Below are 23,098 nucleotides of genomic sequence, written 5' to 3'. Positions count from 1 at the left end.
GCCATACCCCCCACACCAGGAGACAAAACAAGCAAACCCTCTCCGGGACGGCTGCAAGCTAAAGGTCGGGGCCAGTCGGGTTTGGGGGGTTGTAGCGTAAAGGTGGAAAATGTGAGGCAAAGGTCTTTCCTCATCGGAAAGACGGCAAGCAACACGCAGCTAATTCCTCCTGAGCTATTTGGACAACAATTTGGCTTTTTATACAACCCGCACGTAATGTAAAATTAAACAATTAACGTGAGATTGTATTGTAGACATTCATCTTAGAGGTTGAACTGAAATATGGCATTTTCCATTTTGGAATTAAAGCAGAGAGCCTCCAGTTTCGGGAGGTGTTTCTGGGCCTTCACTTGCTGTTTGATTTTGTGGGTCTTTGTTGCCTTTGTCTTCAGCAAGTGAAAAGCATGCTCCATGGACTTGAAGTCAGACCACCAAATTGATCATTGCAGACTCTCCCTTTTTTTTTTTTTGCTTTGCCTTTGCAAGGTCTTGATTGTTATGTTCAGCCTTATTACACATAAGAGTCCAGGCCTGAAGAACTAGGAAGACTTTTGCCAATTCCTATTCATGCCACATAACACCGACTCCACTACGTTTGTCACATGATATGTTATGCATTGGATCATGTGTTGTTCCTACCATTCTGCATGATTTCAATGATGAGCTTCAAATGCACCGCGGCGGTGCATAAGGGTAAAAACATATCTGCCGTTGTCCTGACGGTGTATAGGTTGCGCTGCAAAACCGTGAAAGCGACTCTACGATCCAAAGGATAAGAGGTCGCCTTGTTCTAGGCCATAAGGTTTTCTGCCAGTCTGCACAGAAGGGGCAAAAAAAAAAAAAAAAAAAGTGGAGAACCAAGTCCTTCAGGACCCTAATCACAAGGCTCTGTGCTCAGCAGAGTTATGTTTGCATAACTTCCTGCCGCAGAGAACTCTGGACAGCCACAGTAACATTCCATAACAGGACTGTACACGTCAGAGAAGCTATTTTAGGTATGTGGCCAAACAAGTTCTTGATGAAAAAAGTGAAGGAAGGGGAGAAGGAGGAGAAGAAGAAGAAGGGGGGGGGGAGGTCCATCCCGTTGAGCAGAATCGCATAAGCGAGGCTTGTTTTCACTCCGCGCCAGCACTTAAACGCTGCGACGGAAAAGAGGAGGGAGCGCAGGGCTGTGCATGTGGTCCAGTGGGAGAACAAATGAAGGAAAAAACAAAGAAAATCACAAGCAGGCCACTGAAACACCAATGTGACTAAAGACGCAGGTATTGCGCTGCGGCGGGTAGGGTACATTAACTGAACGTGGTCCATTTAGGGGCAAAACCAAAAAGACATTCAATCTGATGCATTTGAAACGGCAACTGGGATTTGGGTGTGCTGGCAGCGATGGTTCAGAGTCTGCCTTTGGGTCCGCCTGTGTAGCGAGAATCATCTTGAAAGAGCACCTTTTATTCAGCTCAGCATTTGAGTTCAGGGTGAAAGTTATTTTAAAACAAAATAAATGACGTAAGATCTAACATATCTACTAGGCCTACCTCAGCCCTGCCTAAAGACAAGACGGCGTACAGTCAGCGACCTGCTTTCTATGAAGAGTGCCCACAGAAAACTGAACAATGAGGAAGCTACGCTAAATGCTAACGAAGGGATTCTCTGTGTGGTATTGTGTGTTTGAAAAAAAAAAAAAAAATAACCCAAACATCCCCCCAAAAAGGTAGCTTGGATGACAATAGTGACTAAATAAGAGCATGTTCTGGTGGCCATCAAAGCAAAAACCTCTGACTGACTGCCCTGGCTGGTATTGACAATTCTTGTGGCCTACAGTTGAATGGTGTCGGTTTATGTAGCCCCGGGATACGAGTGCATTGCGCATCAATCTACGGTGAGTAAACAAGAGACCCACCACGACGCAAATCTGCATTGCTGCCGGTGATTCAGAGGAAATTTCAGGTCTGTCATTATTTAAAAAAAAAAAAATTTTTTTTAAAAATGGAAAAAATAAAAAGGCTCTACAAAGGACTTTTCTGGGTATGTGAACACCACGCAGAATCAGAACTTTCTCTCTGTTTTTTGTATCTTTAGCAAAGCTAATGCAGAACAAACGCTGGTATTACAGCTATCTTACCAAATGTCTAAAACACTCAGATTGGTGGTCCCTCTGGCATGGTGCTAAAACCTGACACATATCACTTGTTTTAATAGACTAGTCCCTTTAACGCAGTATCGGCATTGAATAGTAAGACAAAGTCAACCTGAACACTTCCCGGCCTGGGAAGAGGAGGGACGGCGGCTGTGTGAAAAGTAATAGGGGCAATTGCCCAACAGGCCTGAGACACACTACATACAGTCTGTCGGGTTGAACGCAACTGTAGTGCAGAGTTCTACTCTAATCCTTAGCTGATGAGCCAATTTCGCACAATCTCTATGTGAAAGCTCTGTACAAATATTGACTGAATTTGTATTGTACTGTAGGCCAACATACACACCTTCACTATGAATGATGGGTGGTCATTAAGCTCTATAGGAGCCTGATAAGGAGTCGTTTATAGGCTAGGCATGAAACAGGAGTGGCAAGTTAAATGCTAAAAGCATTCTAAGGTCCAAAATGCTCCGGTGGTAAATATTGTTAGGAGGATTATATAAAGGTACAGGGATTCCAAGGTTGGTGAACGCGACGTAAGCTGAATTTGTACACCGTTTGGAACCCACGCTCGTGCGCTAGTAAAATCAAAATGGCGGTAAAGATTTCAATGAAAAACACTTCTAAGGTCATATGAAAAACGAAAAACAGTTCATGCAGCGGTATCAAAGCGAGCCTTCTTGTGTTGTGTGTCAACAAATTCTCACGCTGCTGCCACGAAAAGGAAATGAAATGTCCTATGTGGAGACCCTCGTGTTGGATCTTAGCATTTTGAGCAATTGTGGCACAAATTCAATTCATCAGTCGGCAAAAGCTTAGTCTGGCGCTACGGGTGTGGAGCAGTAGGCCACAGACGTTTTTAAAAAAAAAAGTGAAAACAAAGCAGTGAACTAGCAGCACCCAGTTGTGTTCCATCCTTGTGACATCTTTCGGGTGATTGAATGTGTGATGATTTTAAAAGAAACGTCATAAAATGCGAGGCGGTAATAAAGCACACTCGAAAAAATGCAAATATCAGCGCGGAACGCAGCATTAAGCGGTTGACATTACATATGGTAATTATTTCTTTTAAGCTTTTGGAGAGAGGAATTCGCACGCGACGCAAGCTCTTTTCCAGACGTTTAAGTGCGAGCGTAAGTTTTCCATGGGAGATTCAGCCACATCATCCCCATTCAGCATGCCAGCACGAGGCATGCGGACCCGACTTGTCACTTCCTTTTCTGCCACCTCTTCAACACAATATGCTTTCCACATGTGAGCCATTGTGCAGACTGTCTGTCTCGGGGAAAACACGAGATCAAGCAAACACGTGAAGCCAGTCCAAAATGAAACAAATCCCACAGCGCTTTCTCGCTCTTCAGGTAAAAAAAAAAAAAAAAAAAAAAAAAAAAGAAAAAAGGAAAAAAAAGGAAAAAAAAAGTGTTTCATGGAAAATTTGCCAAAGTTGGTTAACACGCTCATACTGTACATAACAACAAGTGACAGGAAATCCTGCTTGCCTAGAAAGACTGCATAGCTTACAACTCCAGCGGATAAACTGTAGTGACAGTCAACCTAGAGGTGGCAAAAAACGGGGGCACTCCGCTTCCTTACGAGTTCCCAGCCAGAGAGAATCACTGTCACAAACGTTTGCGCGTCAAAATATAATTGTGCTACTCCAACAGTGAAGAGTTCACGTGTTTTCGCTAACTGAGCTCAGCACTCAAGCAAAAAAAGTGGCAGTCTCGCACTGTTCTTGACCTCAGCCCAGAAAATAGCCGTACATTCATTTAAGGTAGTGTTTACCGAATGACTTTATTTTGGAAAGCACTGTGTTACAGTTATGGTTGTTTTGAACAGTGCTCTATAAATAGGTTCAGTTGAGTAGGTTTAGCTCAAGTCGATTAAGCACAAAGTATTTCAGTGGAAATTTTGTGTCATCACAAAAAATGTTTCAAACTGTAATATCGACTGAGGTTTTTTTTTTACATAATCCTGCAAACTAATAAAAAAAAAAAAAATGACAATGTGTCGGTCACTGAGGATTTCATCCCATGTGAGTTCAGTTCGTAAGTCAGGAAGATTTGCTCCATTTATTAAGAGCCTCGATCATTTGAGTATGCATTCCTGCACATCAGCGGTCAGCTGAGAGAATGCAAAGCTACAAATAGCTCCACCAATTGTTTTTTTCCCAGGCCCGAACAGCTGAGGGGTGCGGTTTACAACGCGCTGAACGTCAAGTGAAAATGGGGCCGACCGGCGATACATTTCGCAAGCTTTTCCACTTGGAGAGGAGACCAGATGAATTGTTCTTCTAACAAACGCTATACAAGCTAAACTTAGATCCACATTTAGGTCACGCCGCACTGTTTGTATGAACACAAACAGTGACATACAGTACACTGAGCAAACAGCACGTTCAAAGTAAGAAATCAACCTAAATGCAGAGCTGTTACTTGATCTTCGAATATATAAAGAAGGAGAATGATTGAGTGATCATGTTTCACCCGTAAAAAAAAAAATGAATCAAACACGGACACCGTCTGACATCTGTGACACAAATGTCTTTGTCTGTCAAGCCTAATGGTTAGTTATTAGCTATATTATCAGTACACCTTGCACATAAAAAAATAAAAAAAAAAAGTTATTCGTGAATGACAAAGGTCGCTAAAATGAGAATAGGCACTTTGAAGTGCAACTACAGGTATGTCGGTAAAGTGCTTGATTCTGGCCAGCTCTTTTGAGTGCTAGCATGACTAGCAATCAGGGACTGCTCTTAACTGTGCTACACACCACTCTGCAGTTCGGCGTTTCAGGCAACCAGATTTTTTTTTTTTTTTTTTACATAATCCTGCAAAGGATGTGGTAGAGGTTTCTTCCTTTCTTCCTCGCTTGCTTTCTGCCGCAGTGACACGGCGCATCGAATTGCAGTCTGTGACACAGATATGCAGTTTAACTCATTTTTGGTGACTCACTTGAAAAACAAGAATGTCCAGCCTTGACATCTTAATGTGGTCTTTGGAGTACACAGAACAGGGGATGTCATGAAGCCATGTAAATCTCTCAAATTAAGTACACGTAGAACCAGTTCTAATATGAGGTGCTTCAATCAACACTAAAGACGTTTGCCTGCGGCATATGGCAGAAATGTTGTCATTAATTCAGTAAGCAGTAATCCCCGTATTGTTAACAAAAGGTGCACAAATGGGTCCCTCAATAGCCTATAAGGGGTGACTCCAACATTGTAGAAAATTCATTGTGCTCTGTGTTTTTTTTTTCTGTTTCTGTTGCATCATCCAGTTAATCAAATTGCTTTGAAAACATGAAACCAAATAATGATATCCTAATGTTCCAAAAGATAAACACTCTTACGCCCACAAAGTGCACTTAGAAGCATGTTATAAAACGCTGCTGTTTTTTTTTTTTTTTTAAATCGCTGTTATTCTGTCAACTGTATTTTTGTATCCTGAGCTAGTGCCCCACCGGCAAGAGGCATCGGACTACTTTTCAAAGGCAATTCAGGCAAAAATGACTTGCACACTTTTTCTGACAGCTCCTATTGATTTTTTTTTTTTTTTTTTACAAAACAGGCTTAAAATGTGTTGTTTTAGTTGGCAAAATTGCAACTGCGGCTCTGACGTCACTTTGTTCCATACTGACTCACTAATGTTTCAGGAGAAGAAAATACAGCTGCCATGCAGTTTAAATTTAAGTGAAAAGTGCTATCCAAAGATGAAAACCAGTTGGTCGTTCATTGTTACGTAAAATGTGTTATTTTCTCTTCTTTAGTCATAATTGGTCTTTAACGGAGCAAAAATATATAGTTTTATTTTTATCTGAATACTTGATTATTTGATGGAATTTTCAGCGGAATATTTGAATACCAAAATATTGTATGGGTGCAGCCCTAATGTTAACCTGGATCTGCGCGCGTCACACGGCCGTAAAAACGCTGTTCTGGTTAACGTAGTTGCGCATGTAAACGGCAGATCGGGATCGATCACGTCACATGGAAACAGTTGACCAGAGCTCTTAATAAGATGGAATGATTAAATTTCTGAATGACAAAAAAAAGTCTCCATGTAAACTTGACTATTGTATGTAAAACTTTTCCAAACATTATCAACGCAGATGTTGTAGCATAAATCCTTATATTCGCCTTATATTGAACCGGGTTCATAAACAACTACACGACCCATTAGCAGAGGCCTGACGTTCGGTTTGAGATCCATCAGCTGTTCAAAAAGCAACAAGTGGACAACGATCAGACCCCCAATTTCAGGGAGCTTCCACATCACAAAGTCAGGAATTCTGTGCATTGCGATCCCTCTTTTAGGAGCCTGCCTGGAACATGATTGAGGAGGGCTGGGAGGGGGGGCGCCCATCCAGATAAGGCCCTCTTCCATCCGCGCGGGATTTATTTAGGGGGTTAGAAGATAAAGGCTGACAATGTTGGAACACAGGCCTCCATATGCCCTGAGCCGTGCCGCGAGGCTCAAGACAAATGACAGCCCGCGGCTTTTGTGAGAAGAAAAGCCACCGCAGTGCTGTGCTACAACAAACGCACTCAAGGTACACAAAGTGGCGGCTAACAGGCCGGCATTTGAGCATTCTGATGGAACCTATTACTCATAACCAAGCACGGTTGGCTGCTTTATGAGCCGAACGTCCTGTCGCTTGCTGCCTTCAGAAACATGAGTCTTCAGTGCACATCATTTTGGTTTATGGCTAAGAGAGCTTGAGCCCACACCCTGCTACCTCAGAGCAGCCTGCCTTGTCTCAAGCATCGCCAGGCATGCAGCAGAATGGCTTTGGGACACACAGGGGGAACTCGGGGGGCCGGTCCAAAGACAAGAGCTTATTTGATTAGGATGGAATTTTATTAAACGGTGGGCGGAGTCGCGCGGCCGCTCGGCAAAAGGCCTCCATTCATCGATCAAGGCAGATTGCGGCGACGGGGTGAAAAAGAAAAAGATGAGGGGGGGAAAAAAAAAATGGGAACAACACGCTTGTGTGTAAGGCTGCCAGCGGGAGCAGCCCTCGCAGCTTTGCCGCATTAAAAATGCAGCATGTGCGCGCTTTTAGGTGACTTTAATTGGCTCTGTCTGCAACAAGATGGGAGGTCAGAGAGACTAAGTGGCTTTTATTTGCAAGAGGCTGCGATATACGCTAAGCTAGGTGGGGGGGGTGGCAGTTCCTACAGCGGCGACGTAATGCGAATTTGTACGCAAGTCGCAACAAGCCGTAATCTATCACTAAATGATGCTAACAAAGTACTCATAAAAACGGTAGGTATTTGCATGAAAGTGCAAATGTAGTACGGTGGTGAATGAGGATTGTGCCTTCTTTTGCCGCAGAATGTTTTCTGACGCCGCTCGGCAAACTGCTTCACTTTGTGTTTGTCAATTGATTGTTAGATTTTCATGGCCCATAAGTGGTTTTCAAACCAAGTATATTTACCGGAATTACAATTTTAGGACTACTTTTAGCATAGCTTAGTAATGGCGTGTTCCGACTTCCGAAAAGTATGAACAAATTTCAGTTAAGTCACTGCTGTTGGAACGGAATTCAGTCATAAACCAACAATACTTCTATTCGCCTCTACATTACATTTAGGACTGGGCTGCAGTTATCGAATAATTTGAAAGCAATTTCTCTATCAATTATCCCATAGATTAATCAGATAAAGATGTATTTACATCATTTAAAAACAAAAACAAAACGTGCATATAAGGTGCCGGCGTTATTGCTGTCCACTTGGTGTCACCATCCTCACGTTCCGCACTTTAATATCTATGACACTGAGTGTGTGTGGCTTAAAAAGGACTGAGCCAATGAGAATGTCGAGTTGGCTGTTGTCAGCTCAGGTTAGCGGCTGGCTGCAAACTGGCTAACCGCTAGCCAGTTAAGCGGCTGGGCGTCAATTGTGGTCATAACAGCTTGTGTATGGAGGTGCTTATTACATGTTTATTTTGTTACCATTTGTTCAATAAAGCAATTAAAACTGCACCGCAGGCTGTGTCTATCATTGACCACTTGTAGCGCGATTACAAGAAGTTAGAAACAGCGATGGCAGGCAGTATTAAATTAAACTCATGAGATACTTTGTGTTCGCGATTGTAGATGTGCTGTTGTGGTATATCAGTTATTTGACCACTACTTTTTTAAGTGTAAAATTACCTCAAAATGTGTACATTTTCTGTCTGTTACAGACTTGACTTTTTTTCTACGTGGAGTGGTGCGCAAGCAAGTCTGCAGTAACATTGGTCGATGTGGAAAAATGATCACTGCAAAGCTTCAAGGCACTGACTTGGATTCACTTTTTTTTTTTTTTTTTGCAATCGGACTATTGGAGTTATTCGATTCATTGTTTCAGCCCCACTTGGGACCTCCTGCTCCTGGAAATAAAAAGCTCCACTTAGATATGATTAGACCCAAAATAATATTGTACTATCCCACGAGCGGGGTCGTTTTTCAACCTTTTGCACTGATAGCACCATTAATTGTTAATGTGACAACCCGCATCTGCTGCCGGTGTCCTGCTTTGGCAAGTTCTATCTGAAAGGCGGACGAGTGAAAATCACAGCTCTACCAGGAATACAGTATGAAGGTAGTTCGTGTAAAAAAAAAAAAAAAAAAAAAAAGCTCCTGATATTCCTTTAATGTGCTGGACTACAAAACTGGCTGGCACTATTGCCCTAAATAAGCCCATTTACCAAATGGCTTATGCGGTGGATGAGTCAATGGCACTATAATACTTAGGAAATTACATAACCACAAAGCATTCTTGTGGTGAGCTACAAGTTAAAGGCTCTTTTCACACTTTTTATCCCGTTTGTTTGGTAAAACGTGAACGCCGTCATGCGAGTCAAACAAGCAGCACAAAGCTCATGTGTGAACGCTCACCAGTCTTGGTCATACCTGAAACCATCTCAAATAGGTTTCCCCGAATAACTGCAAATGTTTGAACGAAAAACATTTCGTTCCAATAGTCAATAAAAATGAAGGGAAAAAAAGCGAATGAAAAACAGTAAAAGTGGCAAAAACGAAGCGTGTCTTCTTGTGCCGCGTGGCCAAATTTTGTAACACCGTTGTGCAATCATAACCATAACATTGTAAACCAAGGAAGCCCCTTATTATAACATGTCATAGACTGTGCTACATTTATTACTTATAAGTACGGAAGGCCGAGTACTGATACGAACTTATTTTAAAGATAATCTTTGTTCACAAGTTTTTGATTTTGTTTTAACTGTTATTTAAATATAAACTCGTACTGGTATCAGTGTGGAAAAAAAGTGCTGTCGAACATCCTTCTTTTAAGTTTTATCGTTAATTAGCCGATAATGTACATACTTGTTCAAATACTCCGATATTACAACACCTGATAGCGGTTCACCAACCTGACATGCACCTTCCGGTTGGAGCCATGACAGCTTTGTTGAAATACTTTAAGCACATGGATGACAACACTTTTAGGCGACTGACCAGGCGAATGCTGAACTCCACTCGAGCGCCGTCTGGCAAGCGCAGAGTTTCGAGCCCCGCCGTCCACTCTGCTCCGTTTGCACAGTGGTGAGTTGAGTTTCTTTTGTTACTCTAAAAAGTATTATGTTTGAGTTAAACTAATGACATGCTCAGGAAAACTTGTGTTTTTGAGCAAATAAAACATTTTGAGCCCAATCGAAGCGCCCATTATCAAGTATCAGTATTTCAGATTGCGATTTGTGGAGTACTCAAACGTATGTACTTTACTTGCAGTCAGTCTGAAAAAAGTAGGATTGGCGCACCCCTACTGTTAATCACAATCTTACCATAATTCTTTTTTGCTGATTCTTCAGAACTACGCGACATTTTCAAATTTTCTGTAAAAATACCTCAAAATTCACCTCAGGACCTCAGTTCAGCAGCACGCTGTTCCATATGGACAAATTAGAATCACGTTATTGTAATCACTCCGTTGTAAACTGACAACATTCAATAAGAACGAGGATATTTGCATCTAATGTGATCAAAGTGGCCATGCTGCCGTTCCCCCCCATGGCTCGTCCATCATCTCCTTGAAGAAACTGTAAAACCAAATGAGCTCACAGTCCTGCCCAAAACCAAAGCTGGTTAAGAAATATGGATCTAACACCACTTAATGAAAACTCACAACTCCAACAGCTGCGGCACCTGGATGAATTATAATGACCTTGCTGCCTCAAACGCAAGAAGATCCAAAAGGAGGCTGAGGGCTGTGCAGGAAAATGCAGATTAAGGAGTCATCAGAATAGTCCCTGATACTGCCAATTTGATCATTTAAAAGTGTCAAAAAGAACTGTAAAAAAACAAATTATTTAGTATGATGAGGAGATACACAAATACAACTATAGGCCCCCTAACACTGCTCTACAGCCTAATGCCTGTAACAAAGTATGATGCAGTGTGGTTCATCCGCGAGGGAAAACCCGAAAGGTGCCCCGGGATATGTTGTGGTCATCTATAATTGTTAATTAATACAAGGGAGACTCATTTTGTATCGGCTCTCTTCTGTTTGTGCGGATGTGCCTCATTTAGTGGCCGCAAAAGGATGTCATCAAGTTTATGGAGACTCAGTTGCAAGCAATCAAACCGAGCCACTCACATGTCAAAGGTACTTAGGCGTGCTGATCATGACATCACACACCAGTATGAGTTGATGGTGATTTGTTGTTCAAAGCGGTCTGTAGGATATATATGTCTTTACACGTAACACGCTTTAGCATGTGTCGTAAGTTCTATTTACGACTTACTTTTGCGACACAATCTCCCCATTGATTAAACGCTGACTTTTCCCCAAAGTGCCAACTTGTTTATTTGCTTATTAACCGCGACCAAAACGGTCAAACAGACGCCTGGTTTCCACCGTATTAAATAAAACATCCATGCTCATTGATAAAGCGGCAGAAATTTGCGTTACTAAGTATCAATATCATTTTTTTTCTGTCAATACGAGAGGCGACTTGTTGGAAAATCATTTTGAGCTGAAACCCGAATGGCTGCCTCGCTTTGCTGCTTAGCAGGCTAGCAGGCTACAAACTCACCAGAAGACAATCCGTGTTGATCTCCGACTTGGGGTCCTTCAACATGGCGTCGATTTTTCCAAACCGAGCCTCCATACTTTCCCCGGAAGACATTTTTGGCGTGGATTTAAGTCTCCCCCGTGTCTCTTTTTTAAGGGAACAAAAAAGAGGCAGGCGAACGGAGTGGCTAGCTAGCGTTAGCCGCCAGCGCTAGCTCGCTAGCCCAATGTTCGTTTGTTGTTTTTTTTTTTCGTTCTTCGTGGGAACTTTTAAAGACAATACATCGTTCTCCTCGGGCTTGCACACGAGATACAATGTTTGAGGTTCCGCTGGATGTACAAAAGCCACATTTTTTATACAGTAAAGTATAGTCCCCGCTCCAAATGTGGCTGGCAAACAACTTTCAGGGACAACGCGACGGTCGAAGATTAGTCAGTCTCCGCAGGATGCCCGCAGCGGAGAAGGGCTTCAAACGTCGCTGCATCCGAACAACAGCAAATGTATTTAAAACATCGGTGGACTTAGTCGGGGCCCGTTCCCATGTCCGTGCCAGGTCCTCGCAAGAGAGGGCGACAAAAACTAACTTGACAGCTCAAAAGAAGAAGTGGTGTGGAAAGGGAGGGGGGGAAAACTTCTGCTTCTTTCCAAATGTAGAGCAAGTCTTTTGACGGTAAAAATCCTTCCGCCGCTGTCACCGACTGTCAACCGTGTCCTGGTCCCATCGACGTGATCCCTCCGATCCGGCTCGCGCACACGCTGGATTCCGATGTGTTTTTAGTCGCCGATGTGGGGAAAGCTGCAGACGATGCCCCGATTGTGTCCCACAGGCTGGCCAACATGTCCGCCTTCCTGCTCAAACACTCCGGAGAGGAGCCACTTCAAAATGTCAAGCAGTGCGCATGCGCTTTACCCAGGCAGGCGCACTGGAGTCCTGCATGCTGCTTGCTGCCGTCAAAAGGCAACATGTTGCTGTCTGCCACCTTGCTGCTGTTTGATGGGGAGCAACATGCAGGGTGGCTTCCTTTTTTTTTTAAGAATTGACATTTGCAATTACAATTAGCAAAATCATCAATACTGCTTGTGAATATTCTCATTCGTGCAGGTCAGGGATAGGAAACTGGCGCGAACACACTGTGAGTGAGAAGAAAAAAGGGGGCCGTCCCTATAGCAAAACATTCTTCAAAAAATGCTGACAATCATATCATTTAAAGTATGTTTCCCACAGAACAACTGAGGAAAGGGGTGGGGGTGGGGGTGGTGGGGGCGTCGGCTGAAAAAATCGTGAAAAAATCCAAAATGTGAAAAAATACTGAAAAAAAAGGAGAAAAGTCTGAATCTGATAGTTTGCAAGTACTGAACTGTGAATTATGCAGGGATTGGCGGTAGTTCATCACCACCGATGGCAGACACGTCTAACTTACTGTATGACTTTATTCTCACATTACAACTTTTTTTTTCTTGTAAAATTACGACTTCATTCTCATCATATGGCAACTTTATTGTCATTAAGACTTTAGCTTAATAAAATTACAACGTTCTCAAAATCAACTTTTTGTCATAGTAAGACTTTATTCAGGTAATTCAACAATGTCTTGACTTTTTTCTCATACCCTTTTTGGACGAGTTTATCATTCCATTCTGCCTTTTTTCTTACATTTACAACTATTCTTATTAGGGCTGGCATTTTTCTCCTAATATGAAAAACGTATCAACATTGTCACACCATTTCAACTTCACCACATAACACTACAACTAACAGTAGCTAAGACATTTTTCTTGTAAAATTACGATTGGATTTTATTCTCATCAAAATGAAGTTGATCTGCTGATACAGTATTGCAAATTGACTCTTATTACAACTTTTCTCTGGTAACTTTATGACATTATCCTCATAACTTCATGAGTTTATTCTCATTCTGTTTTGTCAGAATGGTTTTCGCTCTTTTTAAAAAAAAATATTGTTACTATTATTATTATTACATTTTTTATATATTTACTCAAACTTTATTTTGGTTAAGATTTCTTTTTTTATTTCTGGAAACATTGGGACGTCCGTAAATGGTCTATTTTGACCACCAGAGGACGATGTCGTGCAATTTACTTCAAGCCATTTGCACCCATGCGCTTCAGATCTGCGTACATGCTCACACTTCGAGGACGTCATGCTGCGCATCAGCGAACTGAGCGTAGAACGCTAATATAACGTAAATTCTCGTGCGTCACCATAGCGCCGTATGTGCAAATATGTGTGCGTGCACGTCAATAAATGCGCTCCGCTACACTTTACGCCTGTCTGTTTAATCTGACTTTGCAAGTCCTGCACACACACTTACTCGCACACTATCTTCTCCAAGTAGAACTCAAACTCCTTGTCCGCTGCTTTTCGGCACTGTTCGAGACGTACAGTGCCTCGGTGACGTCACCATCTCTCCTGATCAGCTGGGACAACTGGCGGCAGGAGCTCAACTCGCCCAGCGCGGACACGACACGGAGCGGGGGAGAGGGAGCGCAACGCGAATGCATCAAGGTAGGCGTGCAAAAAGACAAACACAAAGACGCACACACACTTGCACGCTGTGCACAGCCACAGTGCGTGTCCGTTCCAGCGCTCCCTGGAAACCGCCGTTCAACTTGTCTCGTTTATGGGTCTTGAAGCGCTTCCGGGTGGTCGCCGCTGCCTGTTGTGCGCGCTGACCGGAGCCGAGCATATGCTTGCAGAGTTTGACTCAAACTTGACGCGCTTGCATGAAGATAACATCTAGCGGCATGCTTTTGTGCCTGGGTTTAGCATTTTTCCCAATGCAGTTTGGTGCGTTTGCCTCGTTTTCAATGCGAAAGGTGTAGCAGCCCCCACCCTTCCCCCCCTTTAAGCGACACGTTATGACTGGTGTCACACCAGTGTCATGGCGGAGCACGGCCAAATTTGTCACACTTTGATGTCGACAGTGGGTTGCCTCGTAGTTCTGAGGTTCGAACTTCGAATCTCGGCATTAATGTGTGGAGTTTCCACGTTCTCCCGTTGCTAGATTATTTCGAATCAGATGTGTCCAAAGTCAGGCCCGGGGGCCAAAGGAGGCCCGTGTTAAAATTTCCACTGGCCCACATCCTTTGGCATGAAATTAATAACGTGTGGCCCGTCAGTACTGTTGACCACAGTGGAAAGTACACATGTACAAAAAAAATAAATAAATAAATTTTTTATATTACTTTCGGGTGCTTTTGGAAATACACTCCGAGCTCACCTTGCCTCTCCAAACACACCACTCTCAAAGTCGTGTTAGGCGTCAGCGTGAACTCCTCGCTCCATGACCTTTGTGTGGTCCTTTTCAGGTCATTTCTGAGAGACTGTAGTGAAGAAAAAGAATGTTGACAAGATAGGACTGTTGTGGAAATTGGCAGATTGTTTTTCACTGAAATAAAAAACAATTGTGTCTGCCTAGTTCGCTGAGAGACTGTGGCTGTTAGCAATGAATTCAATATCAAGAGTCACGTCCAGACAAAACATGCAAAATACGACAACATGACTAGTAACGAAACGAATGCCGTGAAAAACGAAAACAACAAATCGAAATGGTCGGCCCCCACGCATTTACAACTCACCACATTTGGCCCTCTTTGCAAAAAGTTTGGACACCCTGCCCTGACTTAGATTGATTGAACAGTAGCTCATCTTGAAGGACTTGAGCTTTGGAACCAGAGGGTCAAGTCTTGTTGAGGCCAAAGTGTAAATATGGCAACTGGTTGTTGAAGAGATGCTAATCTGCTTCTTGGTTACAGTCGAGGTGCCCTTGAGCAAGTCGCCGTGCTCACTGCCTCGGCTAAAGAGATACAACACTATTTGCGTGCCCTTAAACTCTGATAGCTGTGCTTGGATGCGTGTGTGATTTGGTTCTGTGTGTGGTGTGTTACACAAGATATAGTCAGCAGAAGCTAATTTGAATTTTCCCTCGATAAGAGATTATATCCAGTATCATCATCATCAGCATGTCTTAAAAAGGTAAATAAAAACTTGAAAAGTAAATAGCGCCCCATCGTTTTCGACAGTAAATAAAGTTCTCCAAAATTTCAAAATGACTGAAATGGTCAACTTTCACTTATCTTTGTATTAATTTCAAGCGAGAAAAAAAAGGTGCAGAGAGTTCCCAGGGTCAGCAGCATCGCTTATAAAGTTAACTGAACATTTCAATAGGTAGTTCCCTGAAGTTAACACAGTTTTAAATTGAAATCTTATTAAAAAGGCCGATGCCGATATTTGTCAAAATGCCAAATATCGGCATCAGCCTTTGTTTGGTTTTTTTTGGTGCCAAATATCGGTGCAGATATTTGCAAATTGTTTTGGTCAGAGATGCAAATAAACCTTTCATTTTTTAAATCAGCATCAAAAATGCAATTAGGGACGGAGCCACGTCTGATTAAAATGTGCTGTTGACTAGTTCAGTGGAGCAGCAATCAAGGCAAACAGATCTTCGAGTATACAACTAAGATACAACTTGACACGGAGGGGCTGTATGTGGCCCGAAGGCCTTGAGTTTGACACCCGTGCTCTCAAATGTCTTGATTTACACGCCGAGCGTTGCTGCGGCTGCCCCGCGGGCTTTGGTGTTGAAACAAGCTCGGGCAACTGAGATAAAGTCATATCAGATAAGAGCGAGCAAAGGGAGATGGTCTGTCACTGTAATTACAAGCAAACCAGTCCGTCTTCACCGAGCCTAATCTGCCATTCCTCGTGGCCGGTGTCCTAAAGGTTGCATTCCTCGTGTCTTCCCGGCCTCCCCCGCTTCTCTATCCTCCTCTTGTCTGTACTTTGTGAGTAGCTCGGGAGCTTAAATGCGCACACAGGGCAAGGTGGTGGCAAATTACTGCGGATGATGTGCGTCGTTCCGTATGGTCATCATTCTCGATCACGCAACAATGCCTTTGCATAATAGCGACATGTTATGTCTGCAGCGGTCGGAAGCACTACAGTTCATAATTCTTTGCGTTTCCATTGTTGAAAGTTTTTAATGGGCAAGTCAACCCAAACATGTTTTTTTTTCAAGAATGTTCTATGCAGGCCTAGTAGTTTAGACAAGGCAATGTGATTAATATGAGTTAAGCAGCAAAATGCACCCGTTTTTAGCCATCTCTGGGGGGGGCGGCCATTTTGTCACTTGCGTCGACTGAAAATGACATCACAGTTGCTCAGGTAACGACCAATCACAGCGCAGCTGGTTTCTGAAGCGGAGCCATTGGTATGAACCGGACAGGCATAATAATCATCTAATTTAAGTTAAGAATTCATCGACGGTGTGAAACCATGTATTGAATCAATTCTGATAGCGGAATTCGGCAATCAACAATAGAACAGTGCGCACTATCCTAACTGAAACTGGTCCCCCCCAAAATTGTGACCTGAATTGAATCGATTACCCTTCGAAATGATTCTTGAGTGGCCAACAAATGACTGTAAGAGCGAAAGCTTCACTCGGGAGAGTCACGGGGTTAAGTGATTCTATGAAGGTTAGCAGTGTCACGCGAGCACACGCTTGTAGGAGGGCCAAGTGAGCGTTCGTTGGGTGGCCTAGCTACACCGAGAGCACGCTGTCATAGAGGACAAGGGCCGGAGGGGTCAGGGGCTCCCAACGCTGACCATCTGGCCCATTGGTGGTGGTGAAGGGGGGTGTTTCCTCACCGCCTCACTGGCCGTCTTTGTTCCCGGCAAACAATTGGGACTTAATCTGGGCAGAGATAAGTAAGGGTCCCCGTGAAATCGCTCACCGTGGCAGCTTTTGTCTCTTTAGCCTTGAAGGAGACATCTCTTTTAGCGGTGTTGCTCGGTAGTAAGGGGGAGGCGCCGGGGTTCAGGTGTACCTTGGCCGATCGTCTTTAGTGCGCAGTTTTCAAAGAGTCTTTACATGCTTGAGTTGGGGAGCTGCAATGAGAGAAGGCAGGTTTGATTATTCTTCAACAATAGATCAGCCATTTGATTAGAAAACATTCAAACAAGGCCAACTGGTACAATATTTGCAAAACATTTCCTGAAGTTGTGGGTGGCACAGTTGAAAAGCTCAGCACTAGAAGTATAGTGGTAGAAACGTGTTTTTTGTTTTGTTTTGTTTTTTTACCCCATATGACATTCTTTTCAGAGTTTTTTTTCCCAACCTTAAAGAATAAGAAAAATACAACATTTTCTTTATAATAATAAGTTCTATGCTGCCCCACTAGTCCAAACACAGCATTCGGATTGATATTGTGTTTGTGGAATACCAATTAAGCAGCAAAATCCACCCGTTTTTGTCCAAGACAGGGGGCGGCCATTTTGTCACTTGCTGTCAACTGAAAATGGCACGACAGTTGCTCAGGGCTCAGGTAACAACCAATCATGTCCCGGCGTCAGAAAACATGTGAGCCGTGATTGGTCGTCATCTGAGCCGTGAGCAGTTGTATTTTCAGTCGACAGCAAGTGACAAAATGGCCGCTCCCTAAGACGGCTAAAAACGGGTGAATTCTGCTGCATAACTCATATTCCACAAATGGATTATTAATCAGAATGCCATCTTTAGACTTTTGGATACATACTGTATTATTTTAAAGGAAATTTTGGGGTTGACTTCTACTTTAACGATCCACACAAAAAGCCCAAATCACTTCCCGATGTCATAGAATGACACATGAGGCACCGTTGGTATAAGCTCACACCTAAGAACGTAAGGGTAGTTACTTGATCTTCCATAGAAAAGTGTTGTTGTTGTTGTTGTTGTTTTTTACCGATCCACGAAAACAGACAAAATCCTGTCTACGACACTTCCTGACATTGTACAAAGACTTGGGTGGTACTGTCAAGTCCTCTCAGTATGATTTTAGTTATTTCAAACAGCCAAAATCCCAACCTTGACACTTTACAAAGTCATACAAGGACACGGATTGAAGAATTGGAATGATCAAGTCATTTCCGAGTGCGGAACAATCGTCGGAAGCAACCAAAATCTCGGCTCAGACACTTCCGGGCGTCATAGAAGGAAAGCTCATCTCGAAAAATATAGGGCTAGATCATCCTTACGTGACCGAGTTCATTCCAACTTTGCTGATCTGTCTAAATAACCGAAATTTTATTTTAGACATTTCTTACAATTGTAGAGGAAATTTGAATTGATCCCTTTGTGACCTACTGTTGAAAGCATATTTCCAACAATTATTACAATTGTTACAGACGTAAGTATTCCAGGGTGGTGTACTCTCGTCCAGTCTTGTTTAACATGGCGGAAATGCATTTTTTCTTTTCTTTTTACGATAATGAGCTCCCTTGTTAATTTTCTCTTTTTTAGCAAGACTTCAATTCACACTGGTGTGATAATTCTCCCAGGAAAAGCTCCAAATGACTATGTGACATCCGTTCTTGCCCTCGGTAATCGTCTCCAAGGGAACGGCTTTGTTTATTTCCCCTTTATTATTGTCCATCTCGCATTCCGAAGAACACGCCGGCGTCCCACAAACAACTCAATTTATTGTGTCTGTTGTGGCACGGCGGTATGCGAGGGATCAACCGGGATGTGTATTTGGTATCATAACAAAAGCCAGGCAAAGGGGATGGATTACCTCTCGTGTCAGCAGCAAGGGAATTGGACGACTGGATCGCTGGGGGATTCCGTTTCTGCGCTCGAGACATTTTTGCATATTGATCCATAAAGGGCAAATCTATTACTCCAAACACCCCCACGGATCATTAGATGGCAAAACAAGCACGAGGGAGGCGGGCAGATGCTCCTCTTGATCCTTTCAGAGGCACTTAGTGCTGCTCTGACCCTCACTGCAGATGGTACGAGGGCCAGCCGGAGGGATTAGCGCTATTGTTTCACATGTTTTTTTTTTTTTTTTTGTTTTTTGACAGAATGAAAAAAAACAGGTGGTCCTTCAAGTCCTCATTCTTCAGTCTGCTTGGGCTTTGGACATTTCTCTTGGTATTGTTCCTCTCCAAAAAATCCAGATATTATTTTCTGTAGGCATGTTTTTCACAAATACTCTTGCATAAAATCAGTGAGGAGCCATATTTGGTAACATTACACCTTTTATTGAAGAAGGAGCCACATTTGGTAACTTAAGTCCATATTCAATAGTTTATATGAGGACATTAGCTTTTTTTTCCCTATTGAGCAAGGGACGATATTTGTTCAACCCAGTGTGTGTTCAAGTTCGGTTTGGTAACTCAAGTATGATCAAAAACTACATATTTTAATGGTACTTTCATTTGCTTTCCAAAAAAAATGTTGGTGAACTCAGTTTTCAAGGCAACAAACTTCAATAACATTTTAAGTTTGGCAATTTGACGAAAGATTTGTCACAATAAAGAAATAAGCGTTTACAGAACGGTTGCCCCAATTATGGAACCCCAACGTAAAGTGGAAGTCAACCCAAACATATTTTTTCCAGAATATGTTCTATGCAAGCCCACTAGTCTAAACACGGCATTCTTATTACTGTTGCATTTGTGGAATATGAGAAATGCACCCGTTTTTAGCTAGCTCAGGGGGCGACCATTTTGTCACCTCTGTCGACTGAAGATGACAACACAACTAACCAAACATGGCTCAGCTTCAGAAAACAGGTGAGCCGTGGTTGGTCGTTATCTGAGCCCCGAGCAGTTGTGATGTCATCTTCAGTCGACAGAAGTGACAAAATGGTCGCCCCCTGAGCTAGCTAAAAACGGGTGCATTTTGCTGCTTAACTCATATTTCATATTAATCATATTGCCTTGTTTCAACTAGTGGACTTGCATAGAACATAGCCTTGAAAAAAATATGTTTGGGTTGACTTCCGCTTTAAAGATAGAAGTAAAACGCACTTGCTTGCTTTGCTGCACTAGCTAACATTGTTGCTATAAATGTGAGTAATTGTATTTTTTTTTACTTAAATGACCAAAAAGTAGATGTTGTGTTTTTTACAGCGTGTAAGTTGGTAATTGATAGGAATATTGGAGTTTGTACAGTACAGTATTATAAAATGTGTTGTTGGGGCCAATCACCTTTCATAAACATGCAGACATTTTTTGGGGGCGAGGAGCCATATTTGTTGGGTATTGATATCGCCTTCAAAAGCAAGCTATCAGTCTTGCCACGTAGTCCATCAGTTGTCAGGCACTGACATTTGCTTTATGGTTTAGTAGAGCAAGTCACTGATGATGTGTGAGATGTTTTCCACCTGGATCAACACGCTTGTAAACTTTTAACCAGAGGTCAAGAATGCAAGGAACACTGCGTTCCTCATGTCCCGACGCTGCGCTAATACGACGGACAGACTTTGTCGGTAGAAGCCTTTGCTGTTAACATTTTCCCTTAGACCGAGCCAGGAATTCAATGGGATGCTCATGACGGCTCCTGCAAGTTTTCCTTCCCTGCAATATTGGCCAATTTACCACACCGAGTGTCCAAGGTCGTCCGTTGAAGCGCGAAAGCGGAGGTGAGGCGCTGATAAGGTTGGAAGGGGAGGATGAGGAGTGACCACAATGGACCGGAGGTTAAAGCACATGTGGGAGTGATGAAGCCGGGCAGCTGGATGCTGGCTGGCATCCAATCCAGCTGACGCTTTTCCAGCCAAAGCGCGTCGTACTGTATGACGACGCATGACACTGCCGACAATTGGATCATTTAAGGCGGTTCCACAAAGGGCCGAGCCCCTCCCCCGGCCGAAAGGAGATGTCAAAGGTCTGTGACCTTTTCCATTTATGTGCATTGATCCCTCAAGGGGGGGAGTGTGGCGCGGGGGGGGCGGCTATCCTCCTGAAAGCCCACCACCAGCATCAGCTGTTACGTTTTCGTTTCACCTGCGGGAAGTGGCTTTATTTGATTCCATCAGCCGCCCGCTGTTTAGCACCACAATTATTCGCCAATTCATCGGTTTTGAGCAGCAGTTTGTCATTTTGCAAACGCAGTCAATGAGACTTTTTATGAGGTTCCTCGCCAGGGTGGAGCAGGGGGGGAGGACAACAAGCAGGATCCGCTACTTGATTGAATAGTTGCCGACAAGATGACATGGTGTCACGTAGGGTTGTGCAATGAATTGAAATTCAATTACAATCGCGATTATTAGACTCCTCGATTACAAAATTGCCCTAATCGTAAAAAACAATTATTAATCCATGTATGCGTTTGTATCCAACGCACTATGTTTGTTTACACAAAGAACTCATACTTGAATTTATACATTTGCACCTTTTTTATTTTATAATAACGAATTGGATCAATTTAGTTTGGTCACATCGTGTTTCAAAGAAATGTATCTGTCCTTATATTTTTTTAGGTTAAAGCATTTTCTCGTTTTGTACCCAAAAAAAATAAACGATCGTCTGAATGATCGTGATTGAAATTATTACCAAAATAATTGTGATTAAAAAAAAATTAAAGTCAAAGCAAGTGCATGCGCAGACCATTTTTTTTTAAAAAAAAAAAAAAACAGGATCAAAATAACTCTATCCACCCACACAAGTGTTTTGTTACTTGCGATAAATGTATGTATTAAGAGTCCCTCAATATTTGTGCATTGAATGCGGATGATATACTGCATCCGTAGATAGACAGACAGATACAGTAGGCCGACACAAAACACAATCTAGATTCACAATTCAGATCGATACAATGATACGATACAGAAACACAAGATCGACAACATCTAGATTGATAAATGCGATGTGGCAGTGTCGTACCGACGTACCGTACTGTACATGACGGATGGCCGCACCGCTAGACCGATATGTCATCTCGATAGCTACGACACGAGATAAGACAAGATACGGTTGCCTATGAAATACAATAATACGACACTGATTAGACTTAACGTGATATCGATTCAAAAGAATACAACTATGATGACACGCGGATGGAACAATACAACATTGGATATACATCCAGTTATTAATATCCGGTAATTAATATCCCGTCACACCACTGACAACAACAACAAAGAGGAGTGCTTTGTTGTACCATTAACAGCGGTGAACTTCTTTTTACACTCGCAAAACAAGCGCAATGAATTCTAGAGATGACACCAATACAGAAAAGCTACCTCTACTGTAGATACGATAACATATGTAGGGACATGATGCGATAGAGTTATGCTTATTGCTGAAAATGTCTGTGGGCGAACCCTTCTGAGTTTTGTTGTAACTTACATAAGACCACCCAACACCGAGTCTCCACCCATGACATGATCGGCTTTACACTTGTGAAAAAGATTAGGGAAGATTTAGTGTTTCCATTGTTTTTACATTTTAATACACAATGTCACTTAAAACATTGTCTGTACATTCAATGAAGCTTTTTTGATGATATTTATCCAATGAATTCGATTTCCACCATTTCCTATGGAAAAAAAGTCTTTTAGGTTCCACTGTACATTGTCCAGCTGTTCGGTGTGCACCCCCCCCCCCCCCGCCCCCTCCCCCTGCCACCACCACTGAGATCAAAGGTGACATAACTCCGTGAGTGAAAAAAACGAGCCAAGCTGTTACCGCAATGACCCCCCCTGCTTCGTTCATCAGGGAGCGTATCCACCAAAAAAAAGTCAATGGGTCGAGCGTGTGATGGCATAACCAGGCGAGGCAGGCCTCACACACATAACACACACACACACACACGCACGCACGCACGCACGCACACGGGCCTGCTGGGTTCATTAACCAAACGGCTTATGGCAGCGGTCCCCGGTCACCGCGCTGCGCCGTGGGCCATTTGGTATCGGGCCGCACAGGGAGATTGGACATTTTTCAAGTGATTATTATCAGAGTCTCAAAGTTGTATTTAGAAAATGAGGCGCATCAACCTGTGCACCCCCAAAGTCCACAACAAGTCACACCCGCATGCTAGCAAACATGAGTAAAAAACTAACAATGAAGCCCAAATGATGATTAAAAAAAAAACTCCAACTTCCATGGCAAAGAAAGCTCATTTTGCTAGACAATACTGTCTCAACA

At 42.9% G+C, this 23,098-nt stretch overlaps 1 protein-coding gene across 3 annotated transcripts in view; it reads right to left on the bottom strand.

Moving 5' to 3' along the window:
* rock1 (Rho-associated, coiled-coil containing protein kinase 1) overlaps positions 1 to 23,098 on the bottom strand; it is a 78,182-nt gene that overhangs the window by 23,535 nt on the left and 31,549 nt on the right. The window contains exons 9-10 of one of the 3 annotated variants that reach the window (XM_086043873.1): positions 16,915 to 17,068; positions 14,400 to 14,502 (exon numbers count right to left, since the gene is read on the bottom strand). Coding sequence is in view for 2 of the 3 variants with exons in the window: in XM_086043870.1 (XP_085899996.1) it covers positions 11,179 to 11,271 (93 nt within the window). In the remaining variant the exon portion in view is untranslated. Of the gene's footprint in view, positions 1 to 11,178; positions 12,081 to 14,399; positions 14,503 to 16,914; positions 17,069 to 23,098 lie in introns of those variants that run through there. The other 2 variants (XM_086043870.1, XM_086043872.1) reach the window with 2 other exon arrangements.

The sequence above is a fragment of the Filicampus tigris genome, chromosome 10 (assembly GCF_054856515.1).
Source record: "Filicampus tigris isolate MCC_2025a chromosome 10, RoL_Ftig_1.0, whole genome shotgun sequence".
NCBI classification, from domain to species: Eukaryota; Metazoa; Chordata; class Actinopteri; order Syngnathiformes; family Syngnathidae; genus Filicampus; species Filicampus tigris.
This window is presented reverse-complemented; position numbering and strand designations above follow the sequence as displayed.